This window comes from Diuraphis noxia, unplaced genomic scaffold, assembly GCF_037042655.1.
Source record: "Diuraphis noxia isolate RWA-SAM2 unplaced genomic scaffold, SU_Dnox_SAM2 contig0002, whole genome shotgun sequence".
Taxonomy (NCBI): domain Eukaryota; kingdom Metazoa; phylum Arthropoda; class Insecta; order Hemiptera; family Aphididae; genus Diuraphis; species Diuraphis noxia.
In genome coordinates this window covers 5,203,337-5,225,196 of record NW_028301712.1, presented here as the reverse complement: position 1 = coordinate 5,225,196, position 21,860 = coordinate 5,203,337, and the positions used below count along the sequence as shown (strand labels likewise).

Sequence of the window (21,860 nt, the reverse complement as noted above, 5' to 3'; positions counted from 1 at the left end):
TATAAAAAATGAAATACACGTAAATACAGTCGATGATTCATTAAATTCGATAGGGACATATTTTAGGCAAAAGGTTTATAAGTATTTGTCAAAACATAAATATACACTTTTGATTTCAACCTTGTAATATCCCGAGTATTTGGAGACAGCGACAGTCATCTCAAACGTTATTTATATCTGAAATCGAATAAAAACGATTTCATAATTCGATTGTTACATAAAAAAAAAAAAATACAAATTAGTATAGCAGACAATAATATCTGAAGAACTAATCCATCAATTTAAGGCGGAGTGGGTGGACAATAATTTGCCGAGGTACGAATTCGTCTTGTCGTCAAACATGTAAGTACACGATGAATCGACGTTTAAAATTAAATTCATTATAGGTACGTACCTATGCGCACTAGACTGCACTAGGTATATAGCAAAATATTTTCTGAACACAAAATAATATCCCCACTGAGCATCCTAAAACGGAAAACAATAGCCAACGCTGAGGTAAAGGTGGTACGCATACAATGTTTTAACTTTGGACCAGTCATAATAATACAAGACGATTACGAGTTATTATTATGAATAGCGCGGGTCTTTTTGTAGTGGCCGATTTATCACGGTCAAAATATGACAATTGATAGTGTAATAGATGAAAAGTTTTGATAGGCAATAGGCATAATATACATAATGTTATACTATACTGCAGGCCGCATAGGTAGGTGTTTAATAACAGCAAAGACTAAAACGACTGTTCGTAAGATCTATTTGGATTTATGCACGGTTAAGTGATAAAAGCAACTTTACGAGTATAATAATATGTAACAACGAATCGTTATACTTATAACAATCAAGTGGATAATAATTTTATGATAAAGAATATTAAAAAAAAAAACACTAAAATCTACACGTACATAAATATAATACGACATGCAAGGTCGTCCTCGTCTTATGTTATAGAATATTTGTTATTTCGTGAAACGTTCATATTATATAAACTATAAATCGAACTAGTTTTACAATACATTCCGACTACTGTTCACGATTTTTAAAAAAGTGGTACACCGATTCGTAACACATAGTTTTAAATCACATTAAACTCGTATTAATGATTTTAAAGATTAAATAAATAAAAATATATCTTATTACGTATCATTTACGTCTGCTGGTCACACAACCGGAAACGTGATTGTACAGCAACTAATATTACTCGTAGACATGTGTATAAGTATTTAGGTAATATTATATACAATTATACTTCAATCAAACGTCATTATCAATACAATTCACAACGTTTTAATTATAATATACAATATACACCACAGTAGCACTGTTATGATTCAGTCTTTAGTCAGTTTTTATAAAAATGATTTAGTTAATTAAGTAGATTTTAGGTATAACAAATTTAGAAATTCGTACCTATACATATAAATATTATATTAAATAATATGAGTCGCAATTTAAAATTCATCTTTTTTTTAAAAATGGTTAAAATACTTGTATTCATTTTTAAATCATAATAAGGTATAGCTTAAAGTTGTCGACGAAACTTGTTTTAATTATACCAACCCAAAATTAATAGAAAACACGCGCAATTATTAATGTACCTACTAAATATTTATTGTGTTACACCACAATGGATAATAATATTATATTATTGACGATGACACAATATATAGTATAAGTAATTTTAAGTTACAAAACGGATTGATATGAGATAAAATAATAGATAGATTCAACGATGGCCCATTCGCTATTTAGTAACAGGTTAAGTCCAAGTACATAACACGTCGTTAATGAGTAATACAATGGTAGCTATTAGGTAGAATACTAACTGAAAAAAATACTCTGCTCGCTTTTCCACGGGACCTATAATAGGTACCTATGTCTTTTTCAGTTTTCACTATAAAATGCAGGACAGCAGAAATCGGAAATTTGCTTAGCATGTAACTTTTATACGGATTTGATGATCGAAAATCTCATGGTATGTGGAGAAAAGATAGACAGGTATAGGTATACTTAAAACGTAATTTGTGCGTACGATAAAACAATATATTTATATAGGTATTATTATTGCATTTTTTAATGTGGTTATATAATAATAATACATTATACAATAATATTACAAGTAGGAAACTAAATATTATACAAAAAATAAAAAGATAATACGAATTACAGACAAGACAATATACGAAGAAGGAGCGTCGTCGCGAGGAGGACTTCCATGCTGCAGTAGCATTTCACACTACGATGATGACAGTTAATAATAATAATAATAATAATGATGACGATGATGACGATGATGGTTTTTAAGGCAATGTCGAAATCGCGTTCATTTACGCTTGGCGTTTGTACGGGAGTGGGTACGAAACGGCAGGAGCGTACACCGGTGCGTGGACAGCGGGCGCGTACACCGGGGCGGGTGCCGCCGCGTAAACTGGTGCCGGTGCGGAGTACACCGGTGCTGGGGCAGAGTACACCGGGGCGGCGGGAGCGACCACTTTGGCGCCCTTGGTGACCTGGGCTACGAAACCGTGGACGTCGTCGGCGGTGTATGACACGGTCCTGACTGTGCCGTCGGGTTCGGCCAGGCTGTACTGTCCCTGGACCACGCCGTTGGACAGGCTCTCTTCGGCGGTCTTGTAGTCGCCGGTGGCCGGGTCGGACACACCGTACTTGTACGAGTACGCCGGGTTCGGGTTGACTGGCTGGTAAGCGGCCGCTGGGTAAGCTGGGTAAGCTACCGGGGCGGCGTGCACTACGGCGGCGGCCGAAGGGTAAGCGGCCGGGTAGTATTGGGCCCGGGCGGCGAATACGGCGACACAAGCGAAGCAAACTGCTACCTGTTGTAAAAAGATCAACACGTTTTGTATAATAATAATAATAATAATAATAATGATAATAATAATAGGTTATAATAATTATAATAGTAATAATAATAATAATAATAATAATAATGATAATAATAATAGGTTATAATAATTATAATAGTAATAATAATAATAATAATAATAATAATGAAATCGTCATTATGTTGTACGGATAACATTAGATAATTGCAGCAAAAGTTAACTCTGTATAAAATGCGTTTAACGATTTTGTGTACATCGTGTTCTTAATATCAGTGACGCCGCAAGAGCGGGGGAGGGGTCAAAAAGACCCATGATACTGGGACCAGGACTTTCAAGAAGGAGCCCAGAATTCGTGCAATTAATAATTTCAATATGTATTAGAAAAATTTTTCAAAATTAATTATTAATTAAGGGCTGGTTCTTATAAACATTATGTGCAGTTACAGTGCACATTTTTCGATTTTTATCAATATTATTGAAACCGCCGACGTGTTAGGAAACATATGTTATGTATAATAACATCCGAAATGTGAGTGATTATATTCGATCGTTTCATGGATAATGATGTGATAACTAAATAATATTGCATACAACGAACGCATTACACAAATCTATGACGAAAGTGGTATTGGGTCTTGATTAGATCGGGTACACCGCTATAGGTACCTATATAGAACCTATTGGTCTTGTGACTACTGCCGCTGTAGTTTGATAGTAGTTAAACGAAATTTAAGAAAAACAACCAACTGACGGGTTTTATACACAATATATTCGTCCAAGTCGGAACGCTGAGTATAGGTCCTGTGCAGAACGTTTTGGTGAATCGATTTTTCCGATCGAAGCCTACACTATTCCTCGGTGACATCTGATTAGCGTACAAAACAACAATAACGATATTTATAAGGTACAAGATTCACTTACTTTGGCGAACATTGTTGATTTCTTTGGTTGGGCACTGATGTACTCTGCGTGAAAATGACTGGCTGCGATATTAACTGCACGAACAGATTACTCTGAGCACTTATTACTTGCGACGACGGTTGACGAGTGAATATGACAGACCGCGGTCACGCGACGCTTTTATACGCAGAAATATTACACGAGCGCACATTATGTCCCCGATAATGGGTGATGATGTTTGCGACAGTTTTGCGCGATCCCAGAAAACAGGTATAATATGTAATTCCAGTTTGCGATAGATATGAACGCCTCGGTCCATAATATGATCTTAAACTGACCAAAATGGCCATAACCACTATAATAGTAATGGTGTTTTTTTTATACGATCTTATTTTTTCATTTACCTCATCGCGGACGTACCTACCTACTGTTATTAGGTACCTAGCCTGCTGTAGATTGATTACGATAATTGCAGACGAGATATATATGTATAATATTTTGCTGCAGTTTGTGTCCCGCATTATTTTTGTAAATACAGTCAGATTTAATCCAAATGTGTAATTACTAAAAAAATTAAAATTATGCGACGAGACACACGCAATAATTTCGTTTTATATTTGTATATATTGTATTAACAGACAGGTATTTTATTTTTACCTATTTAGATATTATATAATAGTCATTTTATACAAACATACAATCGTATACTTTGGTAAATAATAAAATAACGTATTTGAACTTGAAATTAAGGGAACAGAGACGTTGCAGAGAGATATAACGTAAGTTGGTAAGTATATTGATTTTGAACTTAAAATTTCCTATCGTAATTTATAATTGAGTTATTATGCATGTATATGTTTATTATAACTATAAAAAGTGTTCATATGACTTAAGTTTTATAGTAGGTAACTAGTGAATTTCATATTCTTAGTCTTATACCGTTAAGTTTTGGTATACATAAAACACAAAGATATTTTATGATATCCATTGGTTTGTGTATACATTTAATTTAACAAAAACACACATAGTCGTATTAATAAAATCCTTAGTAATTAAATAAATAGATACAATGGCTGTAAATTCTATTTTATCTGTTTATTTTTTTCACCGATTATTTTTTAGAGGACTGAAGGTTTTTACAGTACCAACTAGGCACAATTTTCTAACAGAACCCTTTGAGATCTAAGTATTATTATTTATTACTATACTGTAATTAATGTGTAATAGACAAAAAAAAATAGTATCGTTGTAAAACCAATGTATGGATCCGCTCATTATCTAAAACATTGTTACCTACATATTAACTTTGATTCAACTATTCACAAAATATTTCAATGATGCTTATCTTGTGAAAAACTGTTTATGCATTTTAGTGAGTAATAAGTACATTGTATAATTATTATTAATATTTTAACAACAAAATTACTATATAACTAAGCAATAAAAAAAAAAAATCAAATGTAGATACACATACTTAGTAATCGAGTTTCACTCATTATTTAGATACGCGTTTAACTCAAACATTCCATAAAATATAATATAGTAAATGCCTTAAATGTTTTAAAATTGTATAAGTAATGTCGATGTTATATGTTCAACGTAAAACACGGTTGCTTTTCATTTTATTTTTACATTTAGAAAAGTGGTTCGGCGTAATTTCAATAAAAAATCTGAGAATGCTAAAGCTCTACGTTTTTGTGGACTGCTAAAATGATGAGCTATTTGTTTAATTTATTAAACTCCGATAGTATGCAGTATGCACTTCTAAATGTATAACATTATATGAGAAGCTGTTTTTGGTTGATGTTTTTTCAATTAGAGTTTTCGATTCATAAACATTAAAAATATGAAGGGTGTTAATTTTAAAATGAGGGATAGTTATACCACCTAAGATCAGACTAATTGCGTCTATGGCTTTAAAATTTTGAGTTTATCAATTATTATATGAGTTGATCAAAAACAAACTAACGGTAGAGGTTTTATATAGTCGTACATAGGTATATAGTTTATGCCGTTACGGTGGAACTATTGTTTATAATAATTATGAAAAAATTTTATAGTTTTAAAAATAAAAACAAGGGCTGTGGTAGAACTGTCAGTATATTTTTATATACCTTGGACCTAACTGCAATATATTATATCATTATAAGATTACATTAATTCGTTATATATCGTTGATACTTATTAGCTATTAATAAGATTGCATAAAAGTCTTTCTTTTCTACAACGGACATTGTATTTTCATAGAATAATACATATTGTTTACAGTATTGGGTTTCTAGTCAAATTTCAATCGATTGTGACCATAAATAATATATATTTGAAAAAATAAATTATCATATAAGGGAGAAGAACCACAATTTTGCGTATATAATTGATAAATTTTAAACCTCTGTATCATAATCACGTATTGCTCATTTACAATACGATCGGAATACAAATACGGGAATATCATGCATCTGGATTTATCCAGAGCAAAGGTACCTAGAGCAGGTTTATTATTATTATGCAACTTTATAATAAACTGCACAATGCAAATGCTGCAATCTAATAAACGGAGCATAAGGACTGCTATTATATTGAGCTCGGTTATGCTGTATCGTTGTGATTCAGTTCAAAGTGCTTATCATGATTCAATGAAATACTTTTCATTATGATAACAACTACAAGGATAATAATAGCAAATAATACGCATATTAAATCATTGGCACACGTTCATATTGGCACTCTCGTAAGCTTATACCTATAGGCTTTAAAGCAAATATTATTTCGTTCTAAATTATTTTAAACAATGGTAAGTACCCACATAGAACCATAACACCTCGATATTGCAATATAAAAACTAAATATAAACTTATACTATACTGAATAATAATATGATGACATAATGCCTAAACTGATAAAATAAGACGGGGTAATATCATGAAAACTAATTACATATTTTGTTAGTAAGTTCGAGACATCATGTCCTGGGACATGAAGAAATACAATATTTTTCCAGGGTGTGGTACGCGGTTAGGTTTTTACGTCGGTGCCGATGAACTGGACATACTCGTTGTCACGCCGCAGCGCCGGTTTCTCCCCAATTCACCATTTATAGGGTCGGCCTAAGTATCTTAATTAGTCGACTATAACTGAGTGATTACGTGCATACGTGCGGGATTTATAAAAATGCAATCAACGCGATATAACAGTGATTATGTGTGTGTGTCTGTGTAATGAGTACGTTGGACAGAAAAAAAGACAGAGAGAGAAAATTTCAACGTCGTAATTGCACAGTGCGGCTCTGAGGTTCAACGCGTGTGTTTGTTTTTTCACCGACAATATTATAAGCCTCACCTTATTACCTATAATATATTGTGTGTTGTTATAGAGCCGAGGCTCAATATTTGTTCAAATATCGTACGTATAATACCATACTAATATAATATGTAGGTAATTTAATAATAATTATTATTCATATTTTAATATAGCTTCTGTGTTTATAAATATACACGTTGTATATTTTATGCATTGTGTTGAACACTAGGTATACCAATACAATATATGTATGTGTATATGAACATGAGCCTATATCTATTTTATTATAAATTTAATGTTTTACCTGGTTGTGATTGGATTTTTGGGGCGTATCCACCATCTAAGGAATCAAAGACTTTTCGGTAAAAAAACCTCAAAAGTCATATTATACCAAAAAAAAAAAACCAACATGTGTTGCGCAATCCAACCTGTCCCGAGGGCCGTGGTCATGTATACGTGGTGCCGTGTATCCAGACATGCATAATGCAATATTTTCAATGACTTACCTAAAATGAAAATAAAAGATAATATAATATTGATTAAGATTTAAATTGCGTAAATGGTAGATCATGTTCAATGGATGATATTAACAGATTTATTCATATGCAAGAAAAAACAATCCTACACGCTTGCCTGTGCCTAATAGCGAAGGTGTGAAAAGTATAATATTTAGCTAGCCTGAAGAAACTATATACATTAGAACGCAATATGAAAACATACCATATTATTATTACGAAAGACTGTGGGACCAAAAACTAAATAAATAATATACATTTTTCGTGGTATCTCGGGTGTCCCTGATATTATAATACATACAGATACAATATTATATTATGTATACGGATAATAATTTTAAAAACTAATTTAAGGATTAAAGAGCATAATATCCACGCTTAGTGAGAATAAACAACGACTAGACCTTGAGTGGTACAAGTTCAATGAAAATATGAAATCATAAAAACTTAATGAATTTTACACTTTATTTTATTAAATTCCAAGTAACCATAAAAATTCAACTACCTAATAATAGTTTAGAAAAATCCTCATAAAGAAAACTAGTTGATGAATTATCAAATGAACACGAAGAAAAAAATTTCATGTGATGAAAAGAATTTTATTTTATTAATTTTATTATATCAACAGAAATATAATTTAATATAATACGAGTATAATATAGGTGTTCAATGAACGCCGTTCGTCTTCCATGGATAAGTTGTAATAACAACGATAACAACAACGTGTGATCTCGACACGAATACTTCCAAAGCGTTAAAACCATTGACCGTATTACCTCACTAGTTTACCAAACTTGGCGTGAATAATATTCCGGTCAATACTAACACCGTATTTGAAAACGACGGTCTCAATCAGCGATACAATCCTTTGATGACTCGGCGCGTGTTAAATGCGAATTTTATGCAATAGAAAATACACATTTCTACGCAGAACGTGAAATGCATACAAACTGCAATACTGACTTGACGAATAAAAATTTTATAGATAGTTATAAATGATTCATCTGATTAAAATACATTAAAGACAATTATCTTATATTTTTGGCACATTTGACTATAGTTTACATATTTATAGATATTTTTTTTTACTATCAATATTGTAATATACTTTGAGGAGCGTATATATAAATATACATATAAGAATTAGTACCCATACAAACAATCTATAAAAAAGCGATAAGACTAATAATGTTTTTGATTTTAAGTGAAAATCGTCTGTCATAAAAACAGAATTAAATATCGTTCATATGTGAGTACGCAACAGGGTATAAAAACTTTGAAGGAGATCAATCATATATTAGAACTAAAAAATTGATTTGAAATATTTAAATATACTAACGATAACGTTTCGTTTATATACATAAGCCCCTGGGACTTAATTCACTACTACCAAATTATTGTTTATGTATCTAATATCTAACCTAAGCATGATAAAAATACGATAATATTAAACGGTGTAATTTGTTTTTATGTGAATTCAGCTGTGTATGTGGGTATTCAACTGAACGTATGTGTAACATACAGTAAAATTTACCAGTTTGATTAAATTTATTTGGGCTTAGAGCCGACAATTGTGTTATAATAAACGCCCTCGGCCGCCAGGTTCATCGTATATACGTGAATAATTTATATAGCCACGAATTTGCATGTATTGAGTATATATTATTCGTTTGATATGTTTATAACCACACTCCTACGCGTGTAATTTAAGTCGTGCACATGACATAATAAGGTGCAAAAGGTGCACACAATTTTGTCGATGAATATTCGCAAACTATAAATTGGAAGGCCGCGCTGTGGTTCTGCGAAATTAGCGTCACTGACATCTGCATTCTGCAGCATATATTTCGGGGTCGTTTACTAAACTGAATTTATACCAAGACTATATAATATGATAATGCGTATGTTTTCCATCAGTCGCTACACTATTTTACATTTTATAACCACCGCTGGTTGTGTACTGCAGATTTAAATATTTCCCCGTTCACAGCCAAACAATTATTCAAATTCACATTTCTCGTGAGTTCATTCTCCAGTGTTCCCCCAAAATGTTATCCGTGAATGTCTTCAAACGTATCTGTTAAAGGTTTTACATATCTAAAAATTATAAACGCTTAACAAAACTGTAATCAAACAAATTTTATTAAAGCAATACCTAGGTAAAGAATTAATATCAATTTTCATGTCTTTATACATATAGTAAAAATGCAAAAAGGGGGGGGGAGGGGGAATTAGAACCAAACCATTAAATCGTATTTATTTATTTTAAAACCAAAATACTGCTTGCAAATGTATGATATACATAATACATACAACTATTATACTAGTCGTTAATTTATGTATACAGGGTGATTTTTTTTTCAAACAACACTCATTATTTCAAAAACTATTGACTTTTTTCAAATTTTTTTTTTTCAAAATTTTAGAACCATCTTGTTCTAGAACTATATATTTTTTTAAATATATTCACCCTTATATTTATCAGGTTAACCATTATCAACTTTTGATTTTCAAATGACAACCTATACTTAAAATTTCATAAACTAAAAAGGCTATTTTTTCAATGAATTTTCACGTTTAAATTTTCATTTTTCATTAATCCGTTTACAAGATAAAGCCTCCCAAAGTTGGGTGGTTTTGGGTGGTGTTTGTGTGTTATAGGTGTATGTTAGGTGGTATTTACACACAAACACCATATAAGTGTTGTTTGATAAAAGAATCACCCTGTATGCATATAGTAAGTAGTAACTATGCATTTCTTCTCAGATCACCTATAATACAATATAATATAGCCATTAGTCATGTTTGCGAATTTCGTCTAAACACAAAAATATAACGGTGTAAGAAGTATAAAAATCGTACGTCGTTGCGGTCGTTGAGAGGAATAGGTTTTGCAGCAGTAGCAGAAGTAACAAACTATAATTATTCTTACGCCGATCGGTGTGCGAGTCTGCTGGTCGACTGTCTGCACGGAAACGCGTGCAGCCGCAGATCATCGTATTACACAACTGCACCGATGCGTTTGTGTCCGGTTCAGGGCCAACCGTGAACGCCGACGCGTTTAACGAACCACCCGCGTATAACGTCGACATCGATGTATATATATATATATTAATACACATTATAAAATTGATAGGTATATACTATATATTATGATAATATGGTCTATACGTGAAACATCGCGACTGGAACCACGGCAGCGATTACGCTCCACGATCAACAATGTATAGTGTAACTCGTCCCCGAGTTGTATATAAGAACATAATAATAATAATAATTGTTATTATATCCCATATTGTTCGCAGGAATCGAAAATGTCTATAATTATTATTTATTATTATTATTGTTATTAATTTTGTTATATTGTATACGTACACATATATGTATATAATATTATTATATTATATATACAATTCGGACAACGTAAAAGGTCACCACATATATATATATATATATATATATATATATATATATATGTGTATACATGGATTATGCCATATTATGGATTTAAACGTACGCGTGTCGTAATATAATCACGATATTAATTCCTTCACATCGTATATAGATAGATACTCGACATAAAATAATAATAATAATTGTTGATGACGCGTATTTTCTTAATGTCTCATCTAGTAAACTACAATGCTTATCGAGAAACGTCGTTTGAGATTTTTCATGTATTTTTTGCTCTGTCCAAGAATAACAACGGTACACATATTATACGATATATTATCATGTCCTCGACGTTATAAGAGTAGACGACTATTGTACTACGACGGCATTGTTGTTACGTATAGGTACGTCAACGTTAATTTAGTTTCTTGTTGGAAAATAATCCTACGTGATATATACCAAATATACAAGTTATATGATTTCAAAATATTATAAACGTCCATGTAGAATAATATACAGCACCTACTGCAATTACTATCGATTCAACCGAAACTTGTGGACTAAATCTTAAATGGTATCTACAGACTGATTATAAAGTCACCCCAAACGTAAAATAATATCGGAGTATTTAACTTTAACCCTAAGAAAAACGTTTACAACATGGTTCTAAATTTTCATCGTAAGGTTTGATGAGAGATTAACGAGACATGCAAATTCGATTTTTTACAGGAAATTATTGTATTTATGTATACATCATATAAAATTAATATATTATATAAATAAGTAGAGAAACGTTCTGTTTATTCAATGTTGTTTATATTTTGCATTTTGAGTGTAATTAATTGATAAATATACATAATAATGATTCAGCTGACCTCAAGTAGATGTAAATAACTGAAGTGAAATAAAAAAATATATACATGTAGGTTAATTAAAACAATGGTGTGGTAAAATGTATAATTATGTATGTAGGTACATTTACATTACTATACTATTTCATCCAAAATAAACAATATGTAAATAGCATTCGTTGTACATTCGCGTGAGTAAACACAGATTTCCAATAAAAATATTTAGATAGGTACCTATTCTTAGTATTTTTTTATTAAATAAAACCCAAGACGAAGAATAATAAACTTTTCGTGCTTAATAAATTGTGGTAAACGAAGAGTGGATATAAGAGACTTTAACGCACTGGTGTATAAAAATAACATATGTTATACAATATTTAAAATAAACCATTTGTCAAAATCTTGAATTTATGAAAGGAAAAATTATTAAACTGAGTTCGAGAATCAGTTTATTTTTCATGGATCAAAATAGTGACTGCAAATAGTATGAATCTACTATTTACGAAGGAATCTGGAAGTCGGGTTAGATAATATTTACAAGAATAATAAAATTATGAATAAACTTGACGAGTTATTCAAAGAAGTAGATAGGAAACTTACAATAAACATACCGTTTCCGTAAACAAATTTAACAACAATAAACGGACCTAGAACCACAATGGGTGATTTATTTATTATTATTATATTGGTATAATATTATAATTCTCAAGTGTTTACGCACGCAAGTTGCTTGAAAAACGAAAATACTGCGAGTTCAAACATTAAAATTATAATGAAATATAATACATCAGAAACTAGCCTAATAATATGTTCTGAAATACAATAAACTATTTAATAACTAGCCTGAAGTTCCACCGACGAGGGACTCTTCAACAAGTCACCACCAATCATGTCTATATTCATCGAACTTCACACTTACACTTGTATTGTAAGCTTAAAAAAAGTTTGTGTAATAAAGTAATACATTAAAAAAAAAAAATACGAGTAATTTTATAATAATATAAATAAAAAGATATAAGAATACTAAAATATAACCCCTCAAGGGCTAAGCAAAGAAATGTCTAAATAAATAAATAAATAAATATAAAAAAAATTATAAAAATTAACCAAACATAAATGTAGACTTCAATGATATTGTAAAAAGTTATAATAATTAATTATTGGGTTTTTATTTAATTCTTTAAGATACCTGGTTACACACGGAATTGCGTACAACTATGATCATCATTAATATCATAATATTATCTCGTTATTATTAGTTATTCGGAGTATACGGATCCACAGGGAGCTGAGGCACATTTTTTGTTAAACGATAAAACTTTGGAACATACAAAGGAACAAGTTTTACCAGAAACGTATACTTATAAGTAGATATAATAAATTAAGATAAATATTAATTTAACTTGTTAAAATATGTATGATTCGTGTAGTTGGAGCGAGCACCTTGTTTGGCACATAGACCAATTTTGTCGCCTTAGTAATATTGTTGTTTTACTGAGATTTCCGTGATACGTTTACGAAGAAATATCCCTGAATAGTATTTATAGGCGATTATTGCAAGATCTTTGAGGAGAAATATGTCATAGTTCCGATGAAAAAATATGTTTGGAACAAACTAACAGTCTGAGGAATTTCAATTTGACCGACCATGAGTGTTTTTCACCAAACATGTCGCGCAATCCCATCTCAATCGTAGGTTAGATTTAAACATATAACAGGATGAAGCAGCGCCAAAATTCATATACATGGCGCAATCCACATGAGACGTATTTACCTATGATGATGACGTTGGTACAATTACGCTCGTATTTTTATGATGCTTTGTTTACGTATACGAGTATATACATATTATGTATTATATCATTAATTATCCATCTAGACTATTGGGTTAGACTATAGGCGCGTGACATAAAAAGACTTGTCGGAAAACGTCGTCGCTTTTCCAACGGTCAGGACGTCCTCTGGACGATATCATATCACTACAATATACAATGCAAATAATAATATAGTATATATGATATTATTACTATAATTATTTCCGAAGGCGCGCGTCGGAAAAATCCATAATAGAACAACAACAATACATAACAAGAAAACCTAAAATAGGAGACAAAACCAATTTGGGGGGATGAGTGCGCGCGGCCGGCTCTGAATAGAACTAAATAAAATATATCTCCTGTACGCCGTCATCGGGCCTATAGAGAGGAGGCCACGGTCGTCTGCGCACCGCCTTGGTGTGAAAGGTCGTGAAATAATGCAATAATACATATTATAAGGACCGCCGCCCGTTTTCCGTCATATAATATACATAATAATATTTTTGTTATTATTATTATTATTATTATTACTAATATAATGATACGGAGGCATCGTCGTCGTCGTAAGCCCCCAGGGGGCCTGCTATAATTTTCCCCCCATAGGCGCGCGTGAGCGATAACGTCAGGGAGTGGTCTCGGAAGGTTCCCGACGATTTCAGCATGTATAAAAAGACCACTCATCCACGGATTCAGCATCACACCCGTCCAGACTCCAGAGCCATCACCGCAAGAAACACGTTGTTCGTATATATTTTAATTCCTAATCGCAAACCACCACACTCAACGATTATTATGGCGTTCAGGGTAAGTACACATATACTCGTACCTAGTGATATAATATATACATTATGTAAATAGGTTCAGGCGCAGTCACACGATCGCACTTTTGACTATATTGATATATTTATCAGTCTGACTAAACTTATATACTCTTTCCCGAGTCTGAAGCCGCACCGACTCTAATGCGCAGCTGTTCGTACATAAGAATTAGGATAGATCCGTGAATTTGTTTAAGTTGTATCGAAACTACTCATCTAATAAATTGCATACATGATAACCGATAGATTTATATGATGAAATTACTATCAAAGCGATTTACGACTTGAATTGTGGAATATTCGTTTTTTATTTTTACATCATTTGAAGCGGACTATTCACGCGATACGGCGCTATCATGCGGGTCACCGAGCTCACACTTTATATGTTTTAGACATTCCAAAAAGATTAAAAACAAATGATATTATATTAATATTATATAGAAAAACTATATCTCTTTCATCAAATCTGAGACAAAATTATTGTTATAAAATTGTATACTAATTTTAATGATAAATTCATATATTATAATTCAAGATAGACATGAATGTAACTAAAAAATGTATATGAGAATTTTTCCACTGCACTATACCTGAAATCATAATTTAATCTATTATTTCTAAATTTACCTTACAGATCAAAAATATCTAGTAACATGCTACTTATGATAATATATACGACATTTTTTTTCTCGAAAGTTTTAAGTCATGATAAATACTGACAGTACTATATAAAATTTTAAAAGGTTATAAATGATCGGTTTAGATATCTAATAATAAGAAATTAATAATAAGAAATAATATTGAAGTACTGAGACACTATATTATGTATTGATATAATAAGACGTGATATAACCACAAACTGACTAATCTTACTTGGTTTTAAAACATGCAATAATCCTATATCTAGTATTTTTTTTACCAAAATAATATTAAACCCAGCACTTTGCGTTTTTAGTGGGTAAGTCACAGGTCAATACAGGTGAACAAGAGCAAAACAAAAACAATTTAAATGGACATTAGGGTGATTATTATACGGGTTAATAGAAGTTAAGGGAAAAGTTAATTCTAAAATCATATACTAATTAATTCTTATAAGATTTTTCTAACAAATAATTTAAACTCATAAGATATTAATATATGACATAAGAGCTAATAACTGAATATAAAAAAAAAATATCGATTTAAATATACCATGTAATTTTTTTAGATCAAAAACAGTCAATTTAACTTAAAAGTTAAAACATCTTATAAAATAATTATTAAAAAAAATAACTATAAAAATGAATTATAACCGAGTGAGAAAAAATAACGAGTCTATGTCAGTGATGTTTCCATCATTTTTTATGAGAGTATACTACACTAAAAAACGCCAAAATATAGGTGTTTAATTTTTTTTTTACGATAAAAGTATTGTAGCGTGGTTTAATTTACAACCAAAAAAAAATATTAATACATTTATAATAATATACCAAAACAAAATTATAAGAATGAATTATTAAAATAAATTGTACCTACACATAATGTAGTAGAATAAAACACTATGATGGTGATGAATACGGGAAATATCACTGACAACAATTGTTGCGATAATCATTTTTCGGTAAGATTTATTATTTTTATATTTCTGTTAAATTTCGGTAATGTAACTGTTTAAGTACTGGTCAATATATTAAATTATTATTATTAGGTATACCCGCGACTTGTTATTGGTCGATGCGCGACGGTTTAGTAAAAGCCTATTATACTTTTATTTATGCCTTACGATTAACCTTAGTTAATATTAAATAGTATTTAATATAGAAACTTTTTAAACTCAGAATATATATAGTCAAAAATAAACTAAGATTAAAAAAAAAAATTATGTATCAATTCTTTTTTTATGGTTTGTTTGAGAGTGTAGACGTATAGTTCCTATAACCATGATATTTTAGGAAAATCTTAAAAGTATACGGCAAGTATGTAATATGGGAACACTACTGGTCTACGTATAGGTATCTATAAGTGAAAATATTTCAAAAATGATATAAGCTTCGGGTTAACCACAATAATGGTTTAATATTAGGGTACAATCATGTATTAGTCTCGCTACGATTATACGACGTTAATATATTATTATAATCATTAAATTTTGTTCAGTTCGCAGTATTTACGTCGGTCCTGGCAGCGGTGACGCACGGTTCCCCCGTGTACACGGCTGCACCCTACGCGGCCTACCCCTACGAAGCCGCCCCGTACTCGCCCGCCCTATACGCGCCGGTTCCGTACTATGCAGCGGCGGCGACCAAGTCGTACGATGCGGACTACGACCCGAACCCGTCGTATTCATACGCTTACGACGTGCACGATCAGCTGACGGGCGACTCGAAGAGCCAGCACGAGACCAGGAACGGTGACGTGGTGCACGGGTCGTACAGCTTGGTGGACCCGGATGGCACCAGGCGGACGGTCGACTACACCGCGGACCCGCACAACGGATTCAACGCGGTCGTCACCAAGGAACCGTTGGCCAAAGGCTACGGGGCCGCACCCGCCCGCGCCGCTTACCCGGTCAAGTCGTACGCGCCCGCGCCAGCCGTCTACCCGGCAGCCGTCAACGCCTATGCGCCAATCTATCCGGCCGTCAAAGCGTACGCGCCAACGCCGTACCACGCGTACCCGGCTTACCACTGACCGCGTTCACGTGACCACCACCGCACCACAGAGACCCACTGAACCAGATTTACACTGCACTACGTATTATCCACACACAGGTATACTGCGCATACCGCCCTCGTCCGATAGTGAATCATCACCCACCACATGTGGCCCACCACCGATGAAGACGATAATAGTTAATTACAATACTTAAACGGAAACATTTATTTATTTATTTATTTTTGTCCTATTTATGACACAAACGCATTAACTATAATAATCATATTATAATATATAATACCTATAATTATTATAAGGTCTTAAACTTAATTTTTTAGTTTCATACATTATTATTATTATTATTATTATAGTTTTTATATTATGTTCTATATAATTCAACAGTACCTAATATTTCCTACCTACCTACTAAGTTTCTCTTGTTGTTTCTATAAATATGGACGTTTGACGGACTACAGTATATTTTACTGTTGTGCATTACTATTTATATTTTGTCAATATATAATATTATATTTCCCGTATAAATATTTGTGCTTATTCATTTTGTTTTTTGATAAAACGGATTGCATGACCGAAACAATAAATACAATCACATATTAGATCATAGTATACAGATACACAGGAAAAACGATCTTAAAAAAAAAAAAAAACATACACAAAAACACGAACGAAATGATGAAAACAATTATTTCAAGGACCAATGAATTATACATTTATAATATTATGAAGGACTCGCGTCCCCCAAACAAAAGAGTAGTTTGAAATAAAAAAGCGAGTTGTGTATGCGTAAAATATCAGCGAGATATGTTGTTGGGATGGTGAGGAGATTACACGAAGATCTGATCGACCAAGTAAATATTATTGGATAGTACATGGATTAAGGCAATTTCATTAAATCATCATAAATTATAATGTCTGAGAAGAAGGGATGAACAACTCTTCATTATGAATAACGTTGTTGAATAGTCGCAAAAGAAGGAGTTTATATATAGGCTGCAGCACATAACACTTGCTTATATATAATATGCCGTATGCACGTAGAAAAACGAAGATATTTTGTCTACATATCTTCGGAAGAATATAGCACATACAGTCTGAGGTATAGTATAGAGATGGATCAGTATAAATGTTTATAGGTTATTATGTGTGTAAATCATCACACATCATTTTTAGGACTTCGATGTTTGGAGTTAAGTTGCATTGGTTATTGGACAGAGCGCATCTGTTATCTGTACCTCCAATAAAAACGTCCATGCATAATATACCAAAGCGAATAATATACAAAATACCTATTCTATTATACTAAACACAGATTTCACATTTTTTTAACCGAATTAATTAAATATTAATTTAGTGAAAAAAATGAACCATGGTGTATAAAAAGCACGGGTATCGTAATTCATATTTCATACACTTAGCTACCTATAAAAAATAATACGGCAAGTACAATTTACTTGTAAAATTTGTTTTATAAATAAACTTTTGTATACCTATATGTATAGCAGATGTTAATTAATGCCATTCCATACCTACAACGTCTAAATCATATTATAAAACACACAACACTAAAACACACATTGTTGGATTTTGCCTTCAGTTAAAAAGTGTAACAATAAAAGTTAAATTTCTTAAGTAAGAATATTATCAGAATACAGAAAAAGTATTATTTCAATGCCATGTAGTTGGTTAAAAAATTATGATATTATTTATAATAAAATATTTGACACTTATATAACAAGAAGATTTTCACAAATAATTTTATTTCATTGCATTATGTGTTAATATAACTTTATATCCACACTATCACTACCTATAATAAATTTATTTTACATTTTATCAAATTCATTACTTAATCTAAATTAAAGACATGGGTGCAACAACCAGAAATCTTTGTTTATTTTCGAAAATCATATTTTTTGTTTTGTATTTTCCTATAGAAAAATCAGCGTCGATTGGTGCAACAATCAGACAAATCCGATTGTTAGATACAAAGTTATATGAAGATGTCTGTTTTATTTTTTGTTGCAACAAAAATAATTCTCCGGTGATGTCAAACTTTAGATTGCAATATTTTTATTAGATAGAGATGTCTGGTTTTTACACCCACGTCTTCAATTAAGATACCTACGTTAGGTTCACCGAAGTATTTTAAATAATATAATAATATATAATATATATAACATAATTATACTAACCTAACCTATATAATATATAATAATAGGTATATATAGTTTTTTCTCCCACTTATCTTTAATATATTATGTATATATAAAAAACTGAAATATATTTGCCAATAAAGTTAGGCACCTAATATATATTATACGTTTAATAGAAAATAATATTCAACATATAGCTGGACTACATTATATGGGTAATATGACAATTAAATAGTCATTGCTGTCCATTGATCAAATAGACATTAAAGTTTTAAACGAATTCTGTAACCTGCCATAACAACTGCGCCAAAAATCATTATAAGACTATTTATTAATAACCATTGCATAATATTTAAATTATTTATACGTTATTAAAATAATGACGAAATACCTTAACTTTTTACGTAACGCCAATATTATATTTATTTGCAATATGCATACGTGTTTAGTGTTTAATATTATTACTGTAGATAGTCACGTTTAATAATTCTAATGATCAATATTAATACTTATGTAATTACTTAGTTGAAATATAAATAAAATTTAAAATTTTTTTACGAATATTATGCATTTGTATAATTTGAATAATTAATTAATGAAAGAGTTATAGAACAATAAAAAACCTACTCATATACTACAAAAAATAAATAAGTAAAACGATCATAAACAAAATAAAAACACCTTAGTAAAAAAATGAAATATTTTAATAAATGTCTATATACTAACACAGACTGAATAAAAAATAATGATTTCTATATAACTTTTATTATTATTATTTATTATTTTAATCTAAAAATATGTTAAAAATATAGTTATATAGTTTTATCTTTAGTTTAATAAAAAATAATAAAAACTTTATATGATATACATACATATATATATATATATATATCACTAAGTTAGTTTGTATTATCTATATAAAATAAGTGCATTCTGATTTTTCTATGATGATTTTTCATTTAAATTTCATCCTAACCAAAACCTAACAAGTAAGACATACTTTACAATGCCTATGTCTTAACTTAGTCCACAATTCATTAGTACTTTAAAATTTAAATATTTACAATCCAAAAATATTTGATTAATTTCAAGATCTCTTTTTAATAAACGGCGTTTAGTATATGCAATATAAATACATCTAAATATATTTGTAGTTTTTAAGGAAAAAACACCTAACAATAATTTAAAAAACAAATAGCTTATAATAGCTTTGTATTCAATTTAAAGCTTTTTGACTCGATAAATACAAATTTATGACATTTAATGAAAAAAAAAAAACTTAAATTATTTAAATTTGAAAATGTCTCTAAAACTAGTTAAAATATTTTGAACATTTTATCAAATATAGAAAATGAAAAATAACCTAACCTAAAGTACCTACGATTATTTGTTTTTCAATTACAACAAATAAGAAAATCATTCAATGAAAAATCAAGTGAACGTCCAATATAAAAATTTAAATTTCAGATAATTATAGAAAATTAATGTAAATTAATGTTTACTTTTTTTTTATTTCCATTAACAACATTTTATGGGGAATCTTGTATGATATATAGAAAATGCTAATATAAATATTTGGTAAAAATTCAGTGTATTTTATAATAATTTTTTTTAGAGTTAGGCCAAAAACCAAATTGGAGTTTGCCGGAAACTTTGTGTAAAAATAACCTTTTTATATATATTTATATTTTTATTTATTCTTACATTTGAATAAACTACTGGAATTTTATAACTTTTGCTTCCTAATTGCAATTACATTTCTCAACGGAGAAGATATAGAAGTTGAAAATCGATGCATTATTTGGATTAAATACTTATCGTTTACACAGACACGGATACGAAAATAAAACACACACACATCATCACTGTAAAATCATTACAGATATATATATATAAATTTTTATTGATCACAAAAAAAAATACCGAAGATTTTACAGAAAGTTAAAAAATATGCATGAATAAGTGTTTACAACGAAATTTACAAAGATGGGTTATAAATAAAATGGGATATACATTTTTTTAAATTATTATTACAGATATATTATCTGTAATGATTTGAGCAGATTAGAAAATTAAATTTAAAAATATAACCTATCATAAATGCAACGAAAAAAAAATTAATCAAACTAGATTACTCAATGATGCGTGAAAGTTTTTACTATAAGACAAGTTTTTAACAAATATTCTCGTTTTTCACATTGCCTCTTAATAAAGACAATGAGCAAGCCCTTAATTAAATTATAATTTATAAATTATGTTTTTATTTTTATTTAAAATGCGAAAATAATACTATTTCGTATTGAAAATTACAAAAATTATTTTAAAATGAAAATAAATATTTTATTTTTATGAAGTATATTAAATTGTATTTAACGATTAAAAGGCGTTTTTTTTATCACAGTTATATTGGATATAAAGAACACTTTATGAAAAGATAATATAAAATATTTTTATATCGCTAATATAACTGTTGACTATTACAGATTACTGATATTCATTTTTTGCTTAACTTTATTTTTTCCAGGAAAAAAGTTATGTCATTTACAAAAAAGAAAAGAATTTTATATTAAAAATGTGATATTTAATTAATAGACAATTTTTAAATAACAATGAAG

The 21,860-nt window shown here is 30.3% G+C and overlaps 3 protein-coding genes across 6 annotated transcripts in view; 1 reads left to right on the top strand and 2 right to left on the bottom strand.

Annotated features, from left to right (window-relative positions):
* LOC107167827 (neurobeachin-like protein 1) overlaps positions 1 to 21,860 on the bottom strand; it is a 121,219-nt gene that overhangs the window by 48,967 nt on the left and 50,392 nt on the right. The gene's annotated exons all lie outside the window — the stretch shown is intronic.
* LOC107168004 (uncharacterized) lies at positions 2,022 to 3,908 on the bottom strand. Its single transcript, XM_015517256.2, has 2 exons — positions 3,765 to 3,908; positions 2,022 to 2,834 (listed from the first exon to the last, which is right to left on the bottom strand). Exons 1-2 carry the CDS (start codon positions 3,774 to 3,776, stop codon positions 2,328 to 2,330), a joined length of 519 nt encoding a protein of 172 aa, XP_015372742.1. The 5' UTR covers positions 3,777 to 3,908; the 3' UTR covers positions 2,022 to 2,327.
* Positions 14,277 to 17,614, top strand: LOC107167989 (cuticle protein-like). Its single transcript, XM_015517236.2, has 2 exons — positions 14,277 to 14,423; positions 16,574 to 17,614. The coding sequence occupies exons 1-2, from the start codon at positions 14,280 to 14,282 to the stop codon at positions 17,105 to 17,107; spliced, it is 678 nt and encodes a 225-aa protein (XP_015372722.2). The 5' UTR covers positions 14,277 to 14,279; the 3' UTR covers positions 17,108 to 17,614.